The 22,947-nt window shown below is 56.8% G+C and overlaps 1 protein-coding gene and 1 non-coding gene across 2 annotated transcripts; one reads left to right on the top strand and one right to left on the bottom strand.

Annotated features, from left to right (window-relative positions):
* Positions 1-6,642: 6,642 nt before the first annotated feature.
* SLC27A4 (solute carrier family 27 member 4) lies at positions 6,643-20,532 on the bottom strand. The gene is made up of 13 exons (XM_043917151.1): positions 20,360-20,532; positions 18,898-19,064; positions 16,948-17,342; positions 15,056-15,214; positions 13,595-13,664; positions 13,394-13,485; positions 12,221-12,330; positions 11,757-11,966; positions 11,453-11,579; positions 10,771-10,908; positions 10,470-10,634; positions 10,224-10,370; positions 6,643-7,467 (listed from the first exon to the last, which is right to left on the bottom strand). The coding sequence occupies exons 2-13, from the start codon at positions 19,056-19,058 to the stop codon at positions 7,310-7,312; spliced, it is 1,932 nt and encodes a 643-aa protein (XP_043773086.1). The 5' UTR covers positions 19,059-19,064; positions 20,360-20,532; the 3' UTR covers positions 6,643-7,309.
* Positions 20,533-21,001: 469 nt separating this feature from the next.
* Positions 21,002-21,092, top strand: TRNAR-UCU. Its single transcript is given in 2 exon segments — positions 21,002-21,038; positions 21,057-21,092. It is a non-coding gene; the product is annotated as a tRNA-Arg (tRNA).
* The last annotated feature ends 1,855 nt before the right edge of the window (positions 21,093-22,947 follow it).

Below are 22,947 nucleotides of genomic sequence, written 5' to 3' on the forward strand. Positions count from 1 at the left end.
TGAGTCGAGCTAAGTAGGTGGATATGAGGAGAGAAAAGCCGCTGGGAGCATTCCAGCGAGAACGGAAAGTGCAAAGACTCTGGGTAGGAGGACATGCTGGAGCACCAAGGGAAGGTAGAATTTGGGGAGCAGGGGGCCTGATAAGACACGAAGCTAGACCTGTAGGCAGGGGCCAAATCGTGACTTGTGAGCCAGGTAAAAATTTCAGTCTCTTATCCTAAGAGCAGTGGTAGGTAGGCCTTGGAAGGGTTTTGGGGTGTGTGTGTGCTTGTGACATTATTAGAACTGTGTTTTAAAATATCCTTCCTGGGACTTCCCTGGCGGTCCAGTGGTTAAGATTCTGTGCTACCACTGCAGGGGGTGCAAGTTTCATCCTTGTTCAGAGAACAAAGATCCCCCATACTACGTGGGGCAGCCTAAATAAATAAATAAATAGGTAAAACATTCTTCCTGGCTGCAGTGAGAACTGGAAGGAATAGGGAAGGAGATAGGGAGACTACTGGAACCTGTTACAAAAATGCTAAACCACACTTCCAAAATTGAACTCATCGTTGGTAGCTTAAGGTAGTGTACCCTGGTGGCTAAGAGCGGATGTAAGGATGTGGTCACTGCTAAGGGCTCAGAGTTCAACTGCCAGCTTTACATCCATGTCCCACCATTTCTCATCTGTGTCTTTGGTTAAGTCCTTTAACATCTGTGCCTCAGTTTCCTCGTCTGTGCAAATGAAGATAATAGCAGCCCGCATAGGGTTGTCATCAGAACTAAATGAGTTCTTGGCACAGTGCCTCATTTCCTAAAACAGGCTCCCCTGTGTTCCCCATCTCAAGGATACCACTGCCATTCACGGAAACACCTAAGCAAGAAACCTTGGACAAGAGCAAGAAACCTCTCCCATATCCAGACAGTCACCACGTTTGGGTTTGTCTCCATGCTAAGCTGATTTTGCAGCCACATGTTCTTCTACCACCAGCACCTCTCACCTGCACCTGCTTCTCTGGCCTGCCTGCCTCCCACCTCCCTGCCTCTGACCTGACTTTCTTATACAGTTCAACTCCACAGACAGCTGTGAGTGCCTTCAGTATATCGGGCAGTGTTCCAAAGCGCTGGCAAAATGAGGAAAGCATCAAAAAAAGAAAACCCTGTGGCTAGTGGAAAGAACCCACCTTCACTGTGCTGTGTGAAACTCAAGTTTTCTCAGTCTGTAAAGAAGGCTTTGGGACCAAATGATCTCTTAAAGGTCCTTTCAGTAAAAATGTTATAGGGAATTCACTGATGGTGCAGTGGTTAGGACTCAGTACTTTTGCTGTCAAGGGCCTGGGGTTCAGTTCCTGGTTGGGGAACTAAGGTTGTACAAATATATGTGTAGAGTAAGTGTTAGTAGCTCAGTTGTGTCTCAGTTGCGATCCCATGGAATGTAGCCCACCAGGCTCCTCTATCCATGGAATTCTCCAGGCAAGAATACTGGAGTGGGTTGCCATTCCCTTCTCCAGGGGATCTTCCCTACCCAGGGACTGAACCCTGGTCTCCTGCATTGCAGGCAGATTCTTTACCACTGAGTCACCTCACACACACACACACACATATATAGTCTAAGATATTTCCACTGGCTCCTCCAAGGGCTGATGTCTAGAAAGCTTGCCTGATTCATCTTAGAGCCTTAGCTCATAGTAAGGAGATTTATACATTGTAGGGGTTTGGTAAGTGCTTGCCCAATGAATGAATGAATGAATGAATGAATAAGCAAACACATATCAATTCCCTTCTCAGTCATTCACTGGCTTCTCTTTCCCAACAAGGTAAAGGCCTCTGATTTGAAGCCACCTTTAGTTAGGCCACGTAGAGTTGAATATTCTCTAACTGCAGACTGCTGCCTGCTGAGCTGGAATGGGAGAGCTAAGTAGCTTTTGAAAAACTTCATCCATTTGACAAACATTCATTGAGCACCTATTAAGTGCCAGGCCCAGGGCTGGTGCTGGGAACACAAGGGTGGACTTTTAAAAAAAACCAAGGGGTCCCTGCCTTCCTGGGGCTGATATTTTGGAAAAGACACAGATGTGAAAATAGACCGCACAGTGCAATCAGTTGTTATGAAGGGGGAACGTGGGGACCTGTGGGAGATGAAAGAAGATCCAGTCCAGCCCCGGGATCAGGCAAGGCTTCCCAAAGGAAGTCACATCTAAGCCCGAGTCCCAGGAAATTGTGGGAGGTGGAGGTGGCAGGAGAGGACAGGTAGGGAGGCCAGAAGTATTCCTTCCTTCCCAGAGAAGTGGGAGCCCTTCCCACATCGCTTCTGGGTAAGTCAGCCCACTCTGAATGCCTGGCTCTCACACTTAGAAAGTGCTTCCTCCTACTCCAGCCTACCTAACTCAACCTGCTGTTGAGTGCGCTCTTTGCGACGCCATAGACCCCTGCCAGGCTCCTCTGTCCATGGGATTTCCCAGGCAAGAATACTGGAGTGGTTTGCCATTTCCTCCTCCATGGGATCTTCCCAACCCAAAGATTGAACCACCCATCTCTTGGGTCTCCTAAATTGGCAGGAGGATTCTTTACCACCTGGGAGGTAAGTTCTTTACCACCTGGGAGGATTCTTGTGCCCCCTGGGCCTGTGCTGTCACTTCAGTCACGTCCTACGCTTTCTGACCCCGTGGACTGTAACCTGCCAGGCTCCTGTGTCCATGGGATTTTACTGGAGTGGGGTGCCATTTCCTCCTCCAGGGCATCTTCCCAACCCAGGGATCGAACCTGCATCTCCTGCATTGCAGGAGGATTCTTTACCACTGAGCTACTGGGGAAGCCTCAATCTCCTGAAGAGAAGTGAAGTGAAAGTTGCTCAGTTGTGTCTATGCAACCCCATGGATTGTAGCCCACCAGGCTCCTCCTCTGTCCATGGGGATTCTCCAGGTTAAAATACTGGAGAATTCTTCTGCAGGGGGTCTTCCCGACCCAGGAATCAAACCGGGGTCTCCTGCACTGCAGGCGGATTCTTCACCAGCTGAGTTACCAGGGAAGCCCTTCTCAGCCTCCTAATCAATAGCAACAACGTATTCATTCAGCGAGTAATGACCCCCTACTCTGCACCTGCCAGGTGCTTCACATGCATGACCTGCTTGATTCCTGGCGCAGGGGCTATTAGCCTCTGTTTTCAAATGTAAAAACTGAGGCTCAGAACCTGTGACTTGTTCACGGACCCCCACTTGTCAGGCCTTAACCCCAGGCTGTCGTGCCTTCAGGACCCCTGACCCTCACCGCATTCTGTTGGGCTCAGCTCACTCAAATGCCTTCCCCTGGGACCCACGCAGAAGAGGGGCGTGGACCCCAACTCCTGTCCCTCCAGTAGGCCGGCCAGCCGGGCATTGGGCGCTACCCCTTCCGAAGCTCCGAAGGGAGACAAAGGCGGGGTCTGCGGGGGAGATGAGGGCGCGGGCGCCCCCCTGCCCGCTGCCCTTTGTCTCCCCGCCTGCTCCCCTCGTGTGCCCCGGAGGCTGGGAGGCGCCTCTCGCAGGCTTCCTCCTCCCATTCTTGTGCTAATTGGGTGTCAAGCTGAGATCAGTGAGAAAGGAATCTGCCCTGGCTCGGGTTAAACTGCCGCCAAAGACGAGGGCTGAGCCCAGAATATCATTAGGCTGGGAGGAAGCGGGGCCCCCTCCTCCAGCAGAGGGGCTGGCCACGCATTCAGGCTCCTTTGAAAGTCGCTTGGTCGCCCCTTCCCTTACCGCCAGCGCCTCAATAGGCCCCTCGGCGGTATTTAACCTTCTTCCCAGGAATTGAAAGTGATACGCCAAGCACTGGCCTAGGCAGCCACTTGCCTGTCCAAGGGCGGTAGGACCTCCGGGGATGCTCAAGGCAGGCCTCTGGCAGCCTCCCTGGGCTCAGATTGAAGATGGGAATACTGAGACTGGGCAGGGCGGTGCCTCCCAGCGCTGTTATTCACAGGCCCTGTGGTCTGGAGACACAAGCCTCTCTGAGCCTCCGATTCCTCGTCTGTGGAATGGGGATAAAATAGTAGCTGCTTTGTGTTACGGATTTAATGATGATGATCAAGTGCCTGGCATTGCATCCAGCACATAGGAAGCGCTCCACTCCTGGTGGCTGTTAGCAGGTCAAAGGAGTGTGGGCTTATTGAAGGATTTCCTAGCAGAGCTCCCAGTCCTCCAGGTGTGCAAGGAGTGCCCGCAACGGATTCACTTTGCATACCCTGCCTGGACTCTTCCCCAGCCCCACCCCTGCAGCCCTACAGGCCCTTCTTTCACCTGCCCTGCTTGACCTGACCTTTCACTGCCCCTTCTATCTGGGCCATTCTTCCCCTTCCTCTTCTTGAATGACTACCTTGAAAAGCCTGTGACCATGAAACACAACTTCCTCACCTACTACCCCAGCCAAGACATGGGGTTAGGGTGCAGCTTAGCACAGACCCTTTGCTTCCTGACTGGTTGCCCCCTCTCCCCGACCCCCAGACAGTGGGCTCCCTGAGGGCAGATCTCACCGTGTCCCCCCAAGCCCGCTCCCTGCATAGAGGCCTTTTGAATCTGCTCTGCAGATGAATGGACACAGTACTTTGTAAACTGTGTAGCCCGCCAGTCTCCTCTGTCCATGGGATTCTCCAGGAAAGAAGACAAGTGGGTTGCCATTTCCTTCTCCAGGGGATCTTCCCGGCCCAGGGATCGAGCCTGTGTCTCTCGTGTCTCCTGCATGAGCAGGTGGATTCTTTACCAACTGTCACCAACTGGGAAGTTGAAGCACTATGTAAATGTCAGGAAATGCCCAGTGAACAGTAGCTCTTGTGAATTAACTTCACAAACATGTATTGAGCACCTGCTGCAGGCCCGGGAGATGACTCACAGCCTTGGTTTGGGATGAGCAGAGGCAGACAGGGGAACTGCAAGGCCCAGGGGCCCACCAGCCCCACCCCTCTTGGGGGCGCTTGGGAGAGGGGGCTGGTACGGAAGTGGGGAACCTAGGCCTAGGCTGGGATCTTAACACCGAAAACACGTCCTTTTTTCCTTTTAACTACCATGTACCTCACAGGTATCAGCACCAGTTCCTGGGCTAGATTTCCAAGCACAGTCTCATTACATGTCCACAACTGTCCTGGGGCAGGGATTCCTGTTGTGTTTAGTCATTCAGTTGTGTCTGACTGTTTGCAGCTTCAAGGACTGTCGCCTGCCAGGCTCCTCCATCCGTGGGATTTCCCAGGCAAGAATACTGGAGTGGGTTGCCATTTCTTTTTCCAGGGGCTCTTCCTGACCCAGGGATTGCACCCGTGTCTCCTGCATTGGCAGGCGGGTTCTTAAACCACTGAGCCACCTAGACCACCACTTACAGGGGAGGACACTGAGGCTCAGCCTGGCCAATGGACTTGAGAGCAGGCCTGAGCGGGAGCTTTTGACCACCACTCCTCTGTATTGCATCTTAGTGACTGTGTTCAACCAAAGGGAAGGAACAGGCACCCCTGGGGGTTCCTTCCCATTGGAGAGCCCTCCCATTGCTGAAGGTTAAAGACACAAAGCTTCACCATCAGTCACACCCAGCCCCACTGGAAGCCCGATCAAAGGCCCACCACAGAGTGCTCTGGGCTGGGTCCCTTGCCTGGGGGTCACGTGGGGACTCTGTCCCTCCTTCCCTCGGCTGAGCATCAAGGGCTGGATCTGATTCTGCAGGACCCACGCGCCCTCTGCTGGTCATACTCGGGCACTGCGCCCTTGCCTGCCACTCCCAAATCCCACCAGGTTATCATCTCTCTCCAAGGGCCAACTCCAGCTCTGCCGCCCCCTCGCTTCCCGCAAGAGTGGCATCGGAAATCCACCATCTTTCAAAGGTCACCCCCCACCCCAGGAGGTACCCCAGACTTATCTTGGCCACCTATCACCCAGTCAGCTGCTGGCCTGGGGTGTGGCTCACAGTTGGCTCTACAAGCATGCGTGGCATGGAAGCTGCCTTCTGCACCAAGGAGGCGGCAGTGGAGTGGCGGGAAGGGCATGGGGCTGGCATTGCAGTCCCAGTACTCACTCTCTGACTCCAGCAAATGATGGACGGTGGTGAGGGTTAAATAGTGAAGATGAAGCCCTGGGGTACGTGCCCTGCCTGTGGCCCTGGCTTGGGCCGAATGGTCTCCCCCCTCCTCACCCCTCACCCCCACTTCCCGCTGGCCTGGGTGTGACACCAGGGATGGGCTTCAGGGGACAGCTGGCCCTCCACTGGCATTGCAGGCTCACCAGCTCTGGGAAGATGGCTCCAGGAAGCCTCAGACTCCACCCGGCTGGCTAGGCCGGCCTGCTCTGTGCCCCGAGAGCCCCCAACCCCTTGGGAAAGTGCAGCCCTGGCAAAAGGAACAGCATGAGCAAGAGTGTGGAGCTGGGACCCTGTGCTGGCCTAGGGCTTCCTCCCTCCGTGGCTCTGAACGGCCCAGCCCGTTCCTCAGCCTGGCTCCCTTCGGCTCTCTGAATCCTCCCGATTCAGAGGAGACAGTTACTTGCCCAAGGCCACAGGCTCCTAAGTGACACCTGGCCGGGCTCAGGTGGGAACCGCCCCTCACCTGAGATGCAGGGACCGCAGCATCTTACCTGCCACATCCCTCTGTCTAAATGAACGAAGGAGTTGGGGAGGGATGAATGGGGCAGGGCTGGGGTGAGTGTGCACACAGGCTCGGGGAGGCAAGGCGGAGTTTATTGGCCCCTGAGTGCCCCACGCCCCTTCTCCCCTCACAGCCAGGCCAGGAGGAGATGTGGACAGACCAGCAAAGACAGAAAGGCTCCACCCGAGGGACAGCCAGGCAGCCGCCCAGAGGATGAGAGGGGTGCCCCGTCCAGGCTGCCTGCTGCAGGGTGGTCCTCTCCTGCCCAGCAGGGCTGAGGGACACTTGCGTGGTCCCAGGGCCTGGATCCTCTTCAGATGCCCGATCGCCGGCCCTCCCTGCCCACTGTGCTGGCTTCCTGAGTCTGGGGGCTTCTGCCCTGGTCCCATTTACAAGCTGCCTGTTCTTTGCCAAGTGCTTGGAGACCCTCCATTTCCCATTGTCCTGACCTGAGACATCACCCCGCGGGGCCTAGTCTCAGTCTCAGCCTGAGGCCCAGAGACCCCCACATGGCCTCGAAGACATAAAGTAGATCTGAAGCTTTCACAGAAAGCCTCAGGGCAGAGCGGGGAGGTGGCAGTGAGTCCCTTGGCAGTTTTCAGGGGTGCGGGTTGGCATCTCAGGGGGTGGTGCCAGGCTCTGCTTGCTTTGGTCTGGCTTCGCCCAGGACCCCTCTGGGGTGGGAGCTGGGGCTCTAGATGCAGTATCCGCTGGCCCTCAAGAGGGACTCGGGGCCAATCACAGCTTCTCCTGGCCTGCCTGGATGCGAGTGTAGGCCTCCTGGTCCAGTGGGACGTAGCGGCCCTTCCGGGCATCCAGGTAGAACAGCTGGTCTTTTACAACTGTTGGGTCAAAGCCCTCCTTCCGCAGTTCTGTCTTCTGTAGCTTGAAGGTCCCTGAGGGAGAGAGAAGACAAGTGGGAGAAGGGTCAGAGGGTGTGGGGCAGGGGTCAGAGCTCCAGGAACCCACCCACCTGGGCTGAGGAGGGGCAGGGAGGAGGGCTGGAGGGAACATAGGCAAGGGGAATCGTGGGAGGAGGGACACAGCCCTTTACAGTTTGCAAAGGCTTCATCCATTACGGAATGCACCGCTCCTCAGCAGCCCTGGCAAAGGGGAGGGGGCGGAGCTACCTACCCCTCTTTGTAGACAAGGAAACTGAGGCCCACAGAAGGGAAGCTATTTGTCCAGGGCCACGTGCTCAGTGACATCATACTGAGGGCAGGACACGGGCCTTCCCAGAGGGCTCACTTAACCTGAGCTCCTCCCAGGTACAGAAGTGACCTCAGGTAATCTGTACCTCAACCCCGGGGGCGGGGACATAACCGTATCCTATGGATTCTGAGATGCACAAGATTTCAGCATCTCTGAAATAGTTCAGTTACCATTTTCCTCCTTAATAAATTCTATATCTTTCACTCAATGGTATTGGCCCCACTAGACAGACGAGAAGACTGAGGCTCAGAGAAGCACAGCTCTGGGCCAACGTTACACAGCTAGTAAGAATTTGAACTCAGGTACAATGGATACCAGAAATGCCTGCAGCTTCCTGCCCTGGCTTCTCTGTCATGTGCATCAGCCAATTCTCCCAGCAAGAGCTGGAGTCTTTCTCAACGCCTACTTGAATTTAGACTGGTTTTACAACTTACTCTGACTCAGAGAATGTGGCAGAAGCCACACTGTGGGCGGTCTGGGTGAGTCTAGGCCTCAAGGGGTGTTGAAGCTTCCATCCTCACCCGCTTGGGGGTGCCCTGAGACCAGACTGACCTCTGAAGGATGGAAAGCCATGTGGAACAAAGGGGAACCGTCCCAGCAAAGGCCACTTAGACAAGGTCCGTCTAGTCAAAGCTATGGTTTTTCTACTAGTCATGTATGGATGTGAGAGTTGGACTATAAAGAAAGCTGAGCACCGAAGAACTGATGCTTTTGAACTGTGGTCTTGGAGAAGACTCTTGAGAATCCCTTGGACTCTAAGGAGATCCAACCAGTTCATCCTAAAGGAGATCAGTCCTGGGTGTTCATTGGAACGGCTGATGTTGAAGCTGAAACTCCAATACTTTGTCCACCTGATGCAAAGAGCTGACTCATTAGAAAAGACCCTGATACTGGGAAAGACTGAGGGCAGGAGGAGAAGGGGATGACAGAGGATGAGATGGTTGGATGGCATCACTGACTCAACGGACATGAGTCTGAGTAAACTCCAGGAGCTGGGGATGGACAGGGAGGCCTGGTGTGCTGCGATTCATGGGGTCGCAGAGTCAGACACGACTGAGCGACTGAACCGAACCGAACCGAAGTGGTAGTCACTGGTCATGTGTGGCTATGTAAATTTAATTAAACAAAATTTAAAATTCAGTTTCCCCTTCACACTAGTCGCACTTCAAGTGCTCAACAGCTACTGGGAGCTGACGGTTGCTGTGTTGCAGAGCGCAGTCAGAGAACACCTCCATCACTGAAGACAGGTCCGTGGACACTGCCGCGGGGCAGACCAGCTGGGAGCCCCACGTGAGGGAGGCCACCTCACACCCAATGGCACTATTTCTTTAAAAACTTAAAAAAGAATTTGGGGGCCACACCCCAAGGCATGTGGGGCCTTAGTTCCCTGATCAGGGATCGAACCCACACACCCCCTGCACTGCAAGACGGAGTCTTAACCACTGGACAGCCAGGGAAGCTGTTGATGGCACTATTTGACCCTAGGTGGGGCCAACAGAAGAACGCTCAGTTGAACGTCACCCCAAATTACTGACCCACAAATTGTGAGCAAATAAGACACCTGTTCGGAGCCCTAAGTAAGCTTGGGGGTTGTTTGTCCTACAGCAAAGCCTGTCTGAGGCCTAAGGTCCAACAGCCTCCCTGTCCCTCAGGGATACAAAAGTCACAGTGGCCATTCAGTCCTCGGGGTGCTCGCTGTCTGTCTGGACTCACTGCTTACCCTGCCCTTCTCTCATCTCCCCGTCCCCCGGGGCCATCTGCAGCCCCTCAGACACTGGCGGGCTTTGCAGGATATGAGTCTGACTGGGTCACTACCCTGCTCAGACTCTCCTGTGGCTCCCCTGGGCCCTCCCATCCCACCACATGCCGCTGCCAACCCCTCACTGGCCCCAGCTTCGGGGGCCTCCTTTCAGTCCCCTAGCAACCAAGCACCTCCCTGCCTCAGGGACTCCGCACTGGCTGTTCCAGAGGGCCTCCCGTCCCCACAGAGTACTCTCTCTCTCTCTCACTCAGGTCTCCTGCTGAACCGGAGCATCCTCAGGGGAGCCTTCCAGTCATCCCCAAGTCACATTCCCTTTCCTATCAGCTTCCTATCAGCATTCCACTCTTTTATCTTAGCAATTCCTTACCCTGTGGCTGCCTCCTGCTCTGGAAGCTCCAGGGAGGCACACAGGTCCTGCTGCAATTTGTCCCCTCCCTCCCCAGGGCCCAACACAGTGCCTGGAGCAGACCACCCCACTCAGTATTGGTTCCACTGCCAACGGACACATCATCTCTCTCAGGAGGTGTCGTCAGCTCACAGCTGGGTCATGTTGCCGACAACCCAGAGAGGCTGTGGGGAAGGGCGAATGACAGCCAGCCGGTCTCCCTAGAAGGACCCGGGAAGGGGCCTCGGCTGGCACCCACCCATGATTTGGAGCTGGGGGTCGGGGGGACAGACCTGTCTTGTGCAGCTCGGGCAGGAAGCGCAGGAAGATGGGGCGGGCGTACAGCGGCAGCTCCTTCTGCAGGAGCTGGGCTAAGTGCTCCAGGTCACAGCTGCCAGAGGAGCTGGCCACGGCGGCCATGCCGGCCCGGCCCTCGGTCCCTGGGGGGGGGTGGCAGAGTGGACAGTGAGCGGCTGGCTGGCCATGGCCCCGCGGGCTGCTCCGCACACACGTCTGGCCCCTCCCGCCTCTCGGGATACCTGGCACCTCGACGCCGTACACGGCCACGTCGGCCATGTCCAGCAGGCGGCTGAGCGTGCCTTCCACCTCGGTGGTGGACACGTTCTCGCCTTTCCAGCGGAACGTGTCCCCTGTGCGGTCACGGAAATACAGGTAGCCCAGCTCGTCCATCACCAGCACGTCACCTAGAGAGAAGAGTCGTGTGGTGAGGGGGGGCCCTGGGGCTTGGTTGGGGGGAGGTGTTCTCTCAGGGTGGGGCCCCTCAATCCCCTCCCTCCTCCCCAAGGGGCGGCAAAGGCCTCCAGAGAAGTGCCCACCCACCGCTGAGGTAGGCCTGGTCCCCCTTCTTGAAGACATCCTGGGCGATCTTCTTGTTGTTGGCGCCCTGGTTCAGGTAGCCGTCGAAGCGCCGCAGGGGGTCTCGCTGGATGATGATGCCCACCAGCTGGCCCGGCTCTCCTGCGGCCAGAGGAGGCGGGGTCAGGTCCCCCTGGGGTCTCCTTCACACTAAAATGCCCCCAGCAGCAGCCCCCAGAAATGCCCCCTTTCTCCATTAGCCCGGGAGCCCCGAGGGCTGGGAGCTTCTCAGTAACACTTGGTCACTGAACAAACGAAAGGGTGGTCAAGCTCAGTGTGGACGGCCTAACCGAAGTCAGCACTCCCCAGGCCCCGCTCTGCTCCGAGGTTTGCATCCTGTACCACGCCGCCTGCTCAGCGCAACCACGTGCAGGAGAGGGGCTCAGGCACAGAGCCGGGGGGCTTTGGCGGCTGGGGCTCGGGGTCCACAGCACGAATGTGCATGAATGGGCTGATGGGTGGATGGATGGTGACTGAGTGGATGGACGCCTCAAGAAATAAATGCCATGCAGCCCTAAGAGAAGGGCTGACTTCTGGCCGCTGGTCAGAATGGGGCTCCCCACCCACCCACACACCCATCCCTGCCCCGTCGCCTTCCTAGGCCAGCCCTCCCACCCTGACCCCGAGTTGCAACCCTCAAGCAGACCTGGCTTGCAGGGAATGCAAAGGCCGTCAGGGCCCCGGATCAGCTCCATGGTGTCCTCGTTGACACGAACCAGCCGGATGGGGTACACGAAGGACAGGATGCGGCTGTTGAAGCCACAGGCCCCCACCTGCGAAGGCCAAGCCTTGGGCCCGGGCTCTCCCACCACGGGCCAGAAACCGGACAGTCTGGGGGGCTGACAGCCGGGGCTCTGGCTGCCGCAACCACACTCCATGCCGGAAGCCCGCCCTCCCCTCCGCTGTCCGTGTCTCCCGTGGGCCCTCTGCGTTCCCAACCTGGGCCGCACCTGGCCGTCGAAGTTGCCCAGGCTGCAGTTGCACTCCGTGGCCCCGTAGAACTCGGCCACCTGGGGGATGTGGAAGCGGCTACGAAAGTCGGTCCAGATGGACTGCCGGAGGCCGTTGCCGAGCGCCATGCGCACGCGGTGCCGGTTTTCCGCCTCCCGGGGCGGCTGGTTCAGGAGGTAGCGGCACAGTTCGCCGATGTACTGCACGATCTGCGGGTGGACCTGGCATGAGTCTGGGCCCTGGAGGCTGCCCCTACTTCACTGCCTTCCCAAGCCCCTACCCCTACTATCCCCGGGGCCGGCTGTGCCATCCCTTCCCTCTCCGGGCCTCAGTCTCCCCATGTGAACAATGGGAATGCTGCCCCGAGTAAACAGCTGGTTGCCTTCAGCTCAAAGACCGGTGTCCCTGCGCAGAGCTGGTGGGAGGGGCGCAGGGGCGCCCCACCCCTTCCGTTCTCACTCACTGTGCAGTTGTACTTGATACAGTCATCCCAGAAGCGGGAAGCGGAGAACTTCTTCCGGATCACCACGGTCATGCCGTGGATCAGGCACTGCCCCATCCCCACGATGTTTCCTGAAGGCAGAGGGGGAACCCGGGGGTCAGGGAGACAGACAGGAGCTCTTTCCCTCCAGAGCCTCGTCTTTTTGTTTATTTTGGCCACCAAAGATGTCACTTTATTTTTTTAACTGTTTATTTTGCACTGGGGTATAGCTGATTAACCAACAATGGTTAATGGTTTCAGGTGAAGAGCGAAGGGACTCAGCCATACATATACATGTAACCATTCTCCCCCAAACTCCCCTCCCATCCAGACTGCCACATAACACCTAACAGAGGTCCCTGGGGCTATACAGTACTGAGTGAAGTAAGTCAGACAAAGGAGAAACATCGTATACTCCAGAGCCTCCTCTTGTACAGTCCAACCCCCTCAAAGACTCTCCCTTTCCCCTGTCCTGCCCCTCCAACTCTAACTGGTCACATCTCTCCCCAGTCAGACACCTTCCATGGCTCCCCAGTGCCTACAGGATCAAGTGCACACTACTTAGACAGTCCCCTGAAGCCTCTGGAGCTGGCCCCGAGCTCCTTATCCTAAAGCTGTAACACTGCCATTCAGCCAGCCGGAACTGAGCTAGCCTGCCTGGCTTCACATCTGTCCATGGGGGCACCTCCTCCAGGAAGCCTTCCTGGAGTTGGGCTCTTTTGAGTTGAACTCCTTGCTCCCTGCCCCTCCCCACACTCAATGCCCTTTCTTGCCTGAGAGTTCAGGGTAGGGTTCCCATCATTCAGCCTGCCCCCAACACACACACTCCAACTCTAAGCACCTTTAAGGGCAGAAACTATATTTAGTCCATCTCCGTCTTTCTATAGGGCCCCCAGACCAAGCAGCCAGGCTGTCCACACCCGTGGAAATGGACTGAATGGTCAGACCAGCCCAGGTGCCCTGTGGGGTACCGCCACACCCACCAATTATGCTGGTGTGGCCACTCTCATCTAGGTCAATGCCCACATTTGGATTTGAACCCAGATTTGACTCCAAAGCTTGTTATGTTTCTACTGCAACATGGAGCCTGCCAGGACGGGTAGGGCTCTGAAGGCTCAAGGGCGGCTGGGCACCGAGGGGGCGGGCCCAGGCTACCTGCAGAGTGGTAGAGGGGGAGGCAGTCATAGATGATGTCGTCAGGCCGCATGCGGAAGCCGTAGTACACCAGGGCGGCCATCCGGTAATACCTGGGAAGGCAAAGGGTCGAGGGCTCCGTGGGCCCCTGGAAAGGCAGGAGGAGAGGCGCCCCAGGCCCCACCTCCCCAAGTCTCCCCTCCCAGGGCACCATCCCCTTACCGGCTGTGCACCACGATGGCAGCTTTGGGCAGCCCGGTGGTGCCTGACGTGTAGATGTAGAAGAGCTTATCTGAGGAAAACAGGCAGGAGCGGCTATGAGAGGGGCCAGCACAAAGCTGGGCACAGAGTCAGACATTGGTAGGTGTGTATCACTTAACACCCATTCCCAGCACACCTCCTCCAAGGAAGCCTACCCTGATGACCCCAGCCACCACTACCTGCACTGGTTCCTTCAACACACTCTTCTGAGCCCTCACTCTGTGCCAGGGCCAGGGTGACATCAGTGACTAATATGAGCACAGGCCTTGCCTAGGAGGGAGGTGCCTGCCCAGTGGGACAGGAAGATGAGTAGGCGGGCATTTCCAATAGCGAGCACTGTGTGTTGGCAAGCACAGGGCCTGCGAAAGCGTGGTGGCAGCACTGGACCCGGGCTCCAGGGAGGGCTTTCTGAGGAGGTGATGCCTACTGCGTGGGAGGTACCAGCTGCAGACAGCGGGGCTCAGAGGTAGGTTTTGCACCAGCAACCCTGTCTTTATCCCCCCAGATCTGAGCACCAGGGACGGCACGTCACGGTTTCTGTGTGAGGCTCAGTGCCACCGGGCTGAGGTTCCGGGAGGTCAGGCATGCCACGGGGTGACGCCACATGTTATGCAGTAACTCTCATGTTACAGGGTGCCCACGGCATGTTGCATGTCAGCCCAAGGCTGGGCACCAGACTCAACCAGCCAGAGGCCCTTCCCTCAAGGAGCTTACAAAAGCACCCAGCACACAAGAGCCACAGATGGCAGAGTTCAAACGATAATGACCTCAGCTCTCCATGGGACCTTTTCCAGCCCTTAAGCATAGGTTCAGTTGCCATCCCCAATTTCCTGGCTCTGGGAACCGAGGCTCAGAGAGCAGCTCAGGTGCTCAGGGTCCCACGAGGGAAGCAGTAGAGCTGGGACATGAACTTGGCCCAAGATCCGAATGCCCCCCCAGGCCATGCGGCAAGCAGTGGGCTCCACATGGCAGGCTTGCGGAGCGGAGAGGAACAGAGGCGAGAGGGTCTGGAAGGCTGCCTGGAGGAGGGGGGTAGGGGGCAGGTAGCCCAGAGCAGGGAGAGGATCACAACAGGGGCCTGCCCCGAACGGGCGCTGGGTGACTATGAAAGGGCTTGCCGTGGGCCTGAGCCAGCCCATACTTGGGATGAGGTAGGCTCCTGGGCTCCTGCATACACTGGGCATCAACGAAGGCTGTTCAAGAACTGCATGTTCAAGAAGTGCCTGGCACTTTCACACATGCCAGCTCATGCAGTCTTTGCAGTAAAAGCTGGGGACTGTGCTCATTTTCCCCAAATGGAAAAGGGAGGTGACGTGACTCATTCCAGGTCACGCAGCAAGTTTACAGAGGAACCCAGGCCCCAAGGCCCCTGCTCCGTCTCTTGGCCATCTTTGAACCCTTCTGTGGGGGTGAGGGGCTCACCTACGAAGCCCTTGTTGGGACGGCTGGGCTGGTGCTTGGGGGCATCTTCTAGTAGCGGGTCCAGGTGATTTGTGCCGCTGGGCACCGCGCTGGGCTCCCAGGGACCAGAGCAGAAGAGGTTGAGCGAGGGGTCCAGGTTGGCATGGATCTCAAGGACAGCTGTGGAGGAAACAAGATAGATCTGCAGGCAGGCCAGGCTCTCCCCCCCGACCCGTGTTCTGGGGACCTCTACTCGTGTGGGGCTGAGCATGGTGTCAGGGGATGCTGGCTGGGTGTGGCAGAGAGGTGGGTGAAGCACCTGGGACTTGTTATAAGGAAGATGCTGAGAGAAGCAAGGGCTCCCGAGAGCGGCTGGCTGATCACGTGGTGGGCTCTTCACAGGCATGCTGCTGCTCACACACCTCAGGAAACAGGTACCAGTAACAGCCCATCGTAAGATGGGAACACTGAGGCCCCAAGCACAGGAGGGACTCACAGCTAGAATGTGCCCGATTTGGGGCTCAAAGCCAGCTCTACCTCTCCCCAAGGTTTATGCTTCTATCCACTGTATGATGCTAGTCTGTGGGGGACTGGTTAGGAGGGAGAAGTTGGGGGGTGGTCAGAGGCTGGCAGCCCTCCAGCCTCTTCACAGGGTGGCGGCCTTCTCTCAGGCTCTCCTGTGCACTACAGATGTCCAGACACTCAGCGCCTGGAGCACAGGCCGGTCCTGGCCCACTCAGCCATACTTCCTCTTAACTTCTTCCAACCCTCGCACTCTCTCCCTGCCGCCTCCTTCCTCTCGTTTCAGCATCTCTGTAACCTCTTCTGCCCATTAGCCCACGACATTAGCCCATTAGTCGCAACAGCGTGGGGAGAGAGGACAGGGACACTCGGGTCAAGCTCAAGGTCAAATCTTGGTTCCGTCACCCACTTAACAGCTGCGTGGCTCTGGGTGAGTGCCTCGCGCCACTCTGCACCTCGGTCTCGTCCTCTGTAAAGCCAAGATGACACTCTTTGCTTTCACCAGGCTTTGTGAAGATTAGAGCCGCTTCTGTGAAGCACCAAGCTCAACACGTTGATCTCAGTGCCAATGCGGCGGCCAATAAACATAAGCTCCGAGGCACAGCAGGGAGTGGCTTCTTGTTCCCGTTTTACAGATCAGGTAGGTGAGGCCATGTATGGATGTGAGAGCTGGACTATAAAGAAAGCTAAGCACCAAATAACTGATGCTTTTGAACTGCAGTGTTGGAGAAGACTCTTGAGAATCCCTTGGACTGCAAGGAGATCCAACCAGTCCATCCTAAAGGATATCAGTCCTGAATATTCATTGGAAAGACTGATGCTGAAGCTGAAGCTCCAATACTTTGGCCACCTGATGCAAAGAACTGACTCACTGGAAAAGACCCTGATGCTGGGAAAGATGGAAGGCGGGAGGAGAAGGGGACGACAGGATGAGATGGTTGGATGGTATCACTGACTTGATGGATATAAGTTTGAGTAAGCTCTGGGAGTTGGTGATGAACAGGGAGGCCTGGCGTGCTGCAGTCCATGGGGTCGCAAAGAGTCGGACACGACTGGCTGAGTGACTGAACTGACTGAGGTGAGGCCAAGTGAGTCACAAGAATGGTTACCATCGTGTCTGAGCGCTCACCTAGCGTCAGCTGCTTTGTTAATGCTTCACTCTGTTAAGCACCTCTCTGAAAACGGTGCTGTAGGAGACCGCGGCAGAGGACTGCCATCTCCCCGGATCTCCCGGCTCCCAAGGGAGTAGGGAGGGGAAGAGCCCACACCATCTGACTCCAGGGCTCATGCCCTTAACCTCTGAGCCACACACAGCCTCCCCTGGGGGCTGGAGGTGGGTTGCGGCAGTCCCGTGGGACTCCCTGCCTGTCCCTCACCACTTTAGGGCTCACCTGGGGCCATCTCGCTGCCAAAGATGAGGGCCCGGGCCTGGGAGGAGGTCAGGCAGTGGAGCAGCGCGTCCCGCCGGAGGTTGGTGTTGATGAGCGCCGCCTCCACGCCCAGTTTGGCCATGCCCAGCCACAGGCCCACAAACTCATTGCGGTTCTCCATGAAGAGGGCGACCACGTTGCCTGAGGCCAGGCCCTGCGCCTGCAGGAAGTTGGCCACGCTGTTCGAATAGTCATCTAGCTGCCGGAAGGTCCAGTGCGTATCTGTGCCCTCGAAGATCAGGGCCGTCTTGTCCGGGTGGCGCTGGACTGTGGCAGCGAACAGCATGGGGACCGTGCGCCGCTCCCGTAGGTACCGTCGGACCTTGGCTTTCACCCTCAGGAGCACGGTGCCGCCGCTGGGGGAGGAGAGGAGGAGCAAGGAAGCTGTGACTGCTGGGCTTAGGAGTAGGGGGTCCGGAGACCCTGGTCTGATCGCTTGCGACACCCCCTTCCTAGCACCCGTGTGCGGGGCAGCGTTACCTGTAGTGGCTCACTGACGCTGCATGCTAACACCAGGCACCCAGGCGATGACTCCCTCCCCGCCCAGTACAGAGGAAGACACTGGTGCTCAGCACTTGCCCCGGGCTTCAAGGTGGGACGACGTGGCAGTGCTGACATTTGAACTTCAGTCCCCTCCGACTCCAGAGTTCAACCCCTTTTGCCCTCTAAGCTCTGCTCCGAGTCTGCAGCTCTGTCAGGGCCTTCCACGACTCCAGGGACCAAGCCAAAGTCCAAACTCCTCGTCCTGAACCTGGCACACCCCCGGATCATCCATCTCCCCCTCACCACTCCAATGAAAAAGGACAAGTTTGCAATTTGTCCGGTTTCCCTCGCTGTGGGCCCGACAAGGGTGGGGCTCTGTCCTGCCTCACCATCTTGCTCCCAGGCCCTGCTCGGTGCCAGGCAGGGCATTGACATTCAACAGATGTTTGTGCAACAAGCCTTTGGCAACATCCCCCTGCCTTGCCCTGCCACCCCGGACCCCTGAACTCTCCTGGCTCCCCAGCCTCTCTGCCTTTGCTACTGCCATGCCCTCTGACTGGCACCCCCTGCTTCCACCTCCTGGAGGTGACTCTCAAGCACACCTGCTTCTCCTCTGGGAGGCCTCCTCTGATTTCCCAGGGCCCAGGCCTGAAGCCGTCTCTCTCTGCTTCACACCCCCACAGCTCTGGGCTGCTACCATCCTTCCCGCGGTAGCCATTCAACACCTCCTTTTGCAATCAGCTCAGATTGACAAACGCTGAGCTGCCTGTTCCGGGTGCGGGTCACACTGCTGGGACACTACCATGAGCAAGACAAGACTGCCAGGGTCTCTGCTCGCAGGGCCCTGCCAGCCTGCGGGTTTTCTGTGTCCTCTGCCGGTCTCCCTGACCAGTCTGAGCCTGTTCCAGGCCCAGGACTGCCCTGTCCACTCAACCCCACACCCAGAGTCAGCCCAGCGTCTGGCGCAGAGCAGGTGGCAGCCAGGGTCTCTGGTACAGGATATCCTCCTTGTGGGCCATACCTGGAGCAGCTTCTTTGTGGGCATGATTCAGGGTCTGCTTGAGAACCCACGCCAGCCGGAGGACAGGGACTTCCCCACAGGGTTCCTCTTCACCCTCTCACAAGCTACAGCATCTTCTTGGGACCCCTTACTGAGGTCTCCTCAACATGCCTGGTGTTCAGTGTATGGACCAGACCCCCAAGTCTGCTCCAGGCTAAGGGGCACCAGGTTAGGGAGATTCCCTGGGAAGAGACTTTGACCGTGGCAATGGAGGTATCATGTACTATAGCGAGGGGAAGGATGCGGAGCAAAGACTGCTCTTTTGGGGCCCAGGTGCTCTGTGCTGGTAGAGGCCATGTAGTCTGGTTTGGGGAGATTAAACCCAGAAGAGTGTAGGAGACCCAGGAAGGGTTGTACCAGGTACTCACAAGATATCACGCCTGACAGTCTTGATAAAGATTCGGATGAAGCGCCAGCCGCCAGACCCCAGGTAGAGGAAGAACAGGGAGCACCCCACTTGGGTCCAGGGCAGTTTCAGCACCAGCCAGGAGAACAGCAGCACCCCCAACAGAGACGCCCCAAGCAGCATTGTGGCCTGTGGGCACAGGGCGGTCAGTGGACCCGAGTGCCTGGGTCCCCTACCTCCTGGCCCGGGCAGCCAGGCCACTATCATCTCAGATGGTCAATGTGCAGTGAGGTCAGATGGAGCAGGGTAGCTGAGGACTGGGTCCCACCCCAGGACAGTCTGGAAGGGTCAGGCTAGAGGCCTGGACTTGAGGTGAGGAGCTGGGTTGCAGGTCAGAGGCTGGTTCTATCCTCCCAGTCCCATTTATGCCTAGGACTCTCTGAATGATCTTGGACAAGTCCCTTTCCCACTTTAGTCCTTAGTCTTCTCCTCTGTGCAATGGGTATAATGAGCATTGGTCTCCGAAGACAATCTACTCGCCTGACATCTAGGATCCCAACCAAAATGGCTTGGTATTGACTTAAGTGCCTCTGGCTCGACTCCCCACTCGGAGACCTAGGGAGTTTCTGTGGATGATAAAGCCAAGTCACAGCACCCAGAGGCGCAGCTTCTTGGGAAGGGGCCTTGGTCAGTCCCTGCCCTTAGGCCTGGGAGCACCATGCCTCTGCTGGCCCACAGGGGGCGATGGAGAAAACAGGCAAAAGCCTGGAGGTACCAGAGAGGTGATCTCCCAGAGGAGAAAGGTATTGAGAGGAAGAAGGCATTGACGGCGCCCCACAAACACACTCAGCACGCCACTCTGATGACTCTTCGGGGACCGGGGCTTAAGGGAGGAGGAACAGCTGGCAGGGCTGAGATTAGGGCTCTCGGACTCTATTCCTAGCACTTTACAGACTTGCTCAAGGGACAGCAGAAGGGGCTGTTTGCCTTCAGGCTCTCCTAATCCTGGGGAGGGGCTGAAGGTCACGGCTATGAGGTAGCCTTAGATTCTCCAAGCCAGGATGAAGACATGGTCCGGACCCTTAAACCATCTCCCCCTCCTCCACACGAAACGCAAAAGCCAGGAGGAGGACTGCACCAGCGCCTGCAACTTCAATGCCAAAGGTCTCCAAGGTCCCCAGAACTGTGGTCTCCCAGAGTCCGTCAGGGCAGAAGGCAAAAACCCGTCCCGAAAGCCTGAGGGTTGTGGACGAAGAAGGAATGGGATGCCCAGATCTCCCGGGGCCCCGATCCCGGGTCACAATGAATCGCACCGGCCCCTAAAAAGCCGGGTAACAGAGCGCCCGGCAAGGAGACAGAGCAGCAGGGCGCGCCCCGTTTCCCCTTCCCCTCCGCCCCCAGCCCAAGCCGGTACTGCCACCTCCCCCGGACTCGACCGGGCACATTCTCTCGCCCGGAGACCCATTGTTCTGGCCTGTGCTCACCTGGCGTCCGCCCCCGCCGCGGGGCACCCTGTCCAGATGCGGCCCGCCGGCTGTAGCAGAGTAGGGAACGCGGCGCGCATCAGCCGCTCCCGGGCGCGCGAGTCAGGTTCTCAGCAGCGCTTTGCCGGCTTTGCGCCTCGCCTGGCCCGGGCCACTCGGCCGGCCCCTCCCGCCCGCGGCGCTCCTCCCCCCGCCCGCCTCCCGCCATCCAAACCGGCTGCGCCGGCCGGCAACACCTCCTCCGGCGCCTTGCCCACGGGCGAGCGAGCCGCAGAGCCGCCCGGTGCAGCGCAGCCTCTGAGCGCCGGGCGCCGCCGGACTCAGCCCGCCCCCTACGCGCGCGACGGCCTCGGGAGGGGCGCCGCGCCGCACGCTGGGAATTGTAGTCCGCGCGCCGTGCGCCCCCGCCAGGCCGGGAGGAGGCAGGCGGGCTCTTCCTGGACCCCCACTGCCCCCAACCCGTGGGCGCCCGGACGTGGGGGAGGGCACCCCCCCTCCACTGCACCACTGGCGAGGATTCCGGGAATCCGCGCCCAGACACTGGCAAAGAGTTCGGCAAAGGCCCCGCGCCACACCTAGAAGGGCGCTAAAAGGGCGGGTTTTTAGGCAGAGGTATGCCGGCGCGGGGGTGGATGAGCAACCGGCTCTGTGGCGCAATGGATAGCGCATTGGACTTCTAGCTGGCCTGGGTGTGGTTATTCAAAGGTTGTGGGTTCGAGTCCCACCAGAGTCGAGTTTTGACGGCTCCTTCTTCACTTCCATTCGGATATTTTGTGGCCTCCAGTGCCATAAGGAGGAAGGACTGATGCTGAAGCTGGACAACTCCAATACTTTGGCCACCTGATGCGAAGAAATGACTCATTTGAAAAGACCCTGATGCTGGGAAAGGTTGAAGGCGGGAGGAGAAGGGGATGACAGAGGATGAGGATGGTTGGATGGCGTCACCGACTCGATGGACGTGAGTCTGAGTAAACTCCGGGAGGTGGTGATGGACAGGGAGGCCTGGCGTGCTGCCGTCTATGTTGTCGCAAAGAGTCGGACACGACTGAGCGACTGAACTGGACTGAACTGAGTGCCGTGAGGTTCAGAAGACCCCCACGCTCCTGTAGCCCTCAGGCTAGCTCCAGTGCTTCTGGGACGGCAATAAACTTGACGTCCGGAGTGCTGCGTAGAAACCCTTTGCTATCCTTGCTACCTTGAAAGCAACCTGGCAGTAAGTACAAAGGGCATGGACCTGGAGACCGCTGTAAATCTTTGGCCCCTGAAGAGTATGACCGCATTTGTCGTGGCACCTGCCCAGCCCTGGGCCCCCTGCCAACTTCCCCGCCCTGTGTCACTCTGGACCCCTCAAAACTGGGCTCCTTGATAATGAAACCTGTTGGGCATCCACAGTTGCCGCTTGTCGTTAAATAGACCCCTTAATCCGGAGAGAGGTTCCAGAGGAAGGGGACACATGTACACCTACGGCTGATTCATGTTGATGTTTGGCAGAAACCAACACAATACTGTAAAGCAATTATCCTTCAATTAAAAATAACTAAAGTTTTTTCTTTTTTAACTTAAAAAAGATAGATTCCTCCTTAATCCCTTAGTTCAGTCCAAGTCCTTAAAAGTGAGGAGGGACAATTTTCAGAGCCTGTTTATAGAAACAAAAGTGAAAATTTGGGGGACTTCCCTGGTGGGTTAATGGCTAAGACTCCAAGCTCCCGATGCAGAGGGCCTGACTTCGATTACTTGTCAGGGAACTAAAACCTGCATTCTAAAAAGATCTCGCATGTTGCAAAGATCCTGCATGCTGAAACTAAGACCTAACATAGCCAAGTTTATTTGTTTGTTTTTTTTAAATGAAATTTTGGTCTGATAAGTACTTGGATCTATTTCTTTCAGAGTACAGGATGCATCCTTTTGGGGGACCAAGGTATATAAAAGCACCACTTCTCCCTTGGGTATGACATTCGGGAGGCAGTGTGGTGCAATGGTTATGGGCCTAGGCTTTGGCATCCAACAGACCTGGGTCAACTTCTCAGTTGAAAGTTCAAAGTTTCCTTTTCTTATATGTAAAAATCAAGACATGCTAATAGTGTTCACCTCAGAGGGTTGGTTTGGAGAGTCACAGGGAGCGTCTGAATTAGCAGTTGACATTTTTATTATTGTAACTTACAGGCTTGTTGACCACAAAGCACATACAAAACCTGGACCTGAAGATTACCTCTAATTGTATTCACAGGTCTTAGCGAATAACAGAAGCTCAAATAAATGCTTGTTGAATGAATGACCCAGAGAGTGAATTGGAGGCCTTGACCCAGGGGCACTAGTAGTAAAGAACAAGTCTTCCAGTGCAGGTAGATGTAAGAGACAAGGTTGTCCCTCACCATGTGCTCACTGTACTTCAGTCGACACCCACCACACACACGTTACTGTCATTTAGCTTCTTTGCTTTCTGGTCAGACACACCTGAGTTGCCCTCCGGACCAGCTGTTCTGCACATGGTGAGGGACAACCTATTCAGAGAAGAAATAATCTCTGCCTACCCACCTCGGTGTGTCCAGCTAGGCTATATGCCACTTTAGGGCAGACTGTCTTGTTCT

The sequence above is a fragment of the Cervus elaphus genome, chromosome 11 (assembly GCF_910594005.1).
Source record: "Cervus elaphus chromosome 11, mCerEla1.1, whole genome shotgun sequence".
Lineage (NCBI taxonomy): Eukaryota > Metazoa > Chordata > Mammalia > Artiodactyla > Cervidae > Cervus > Cervus elaphus.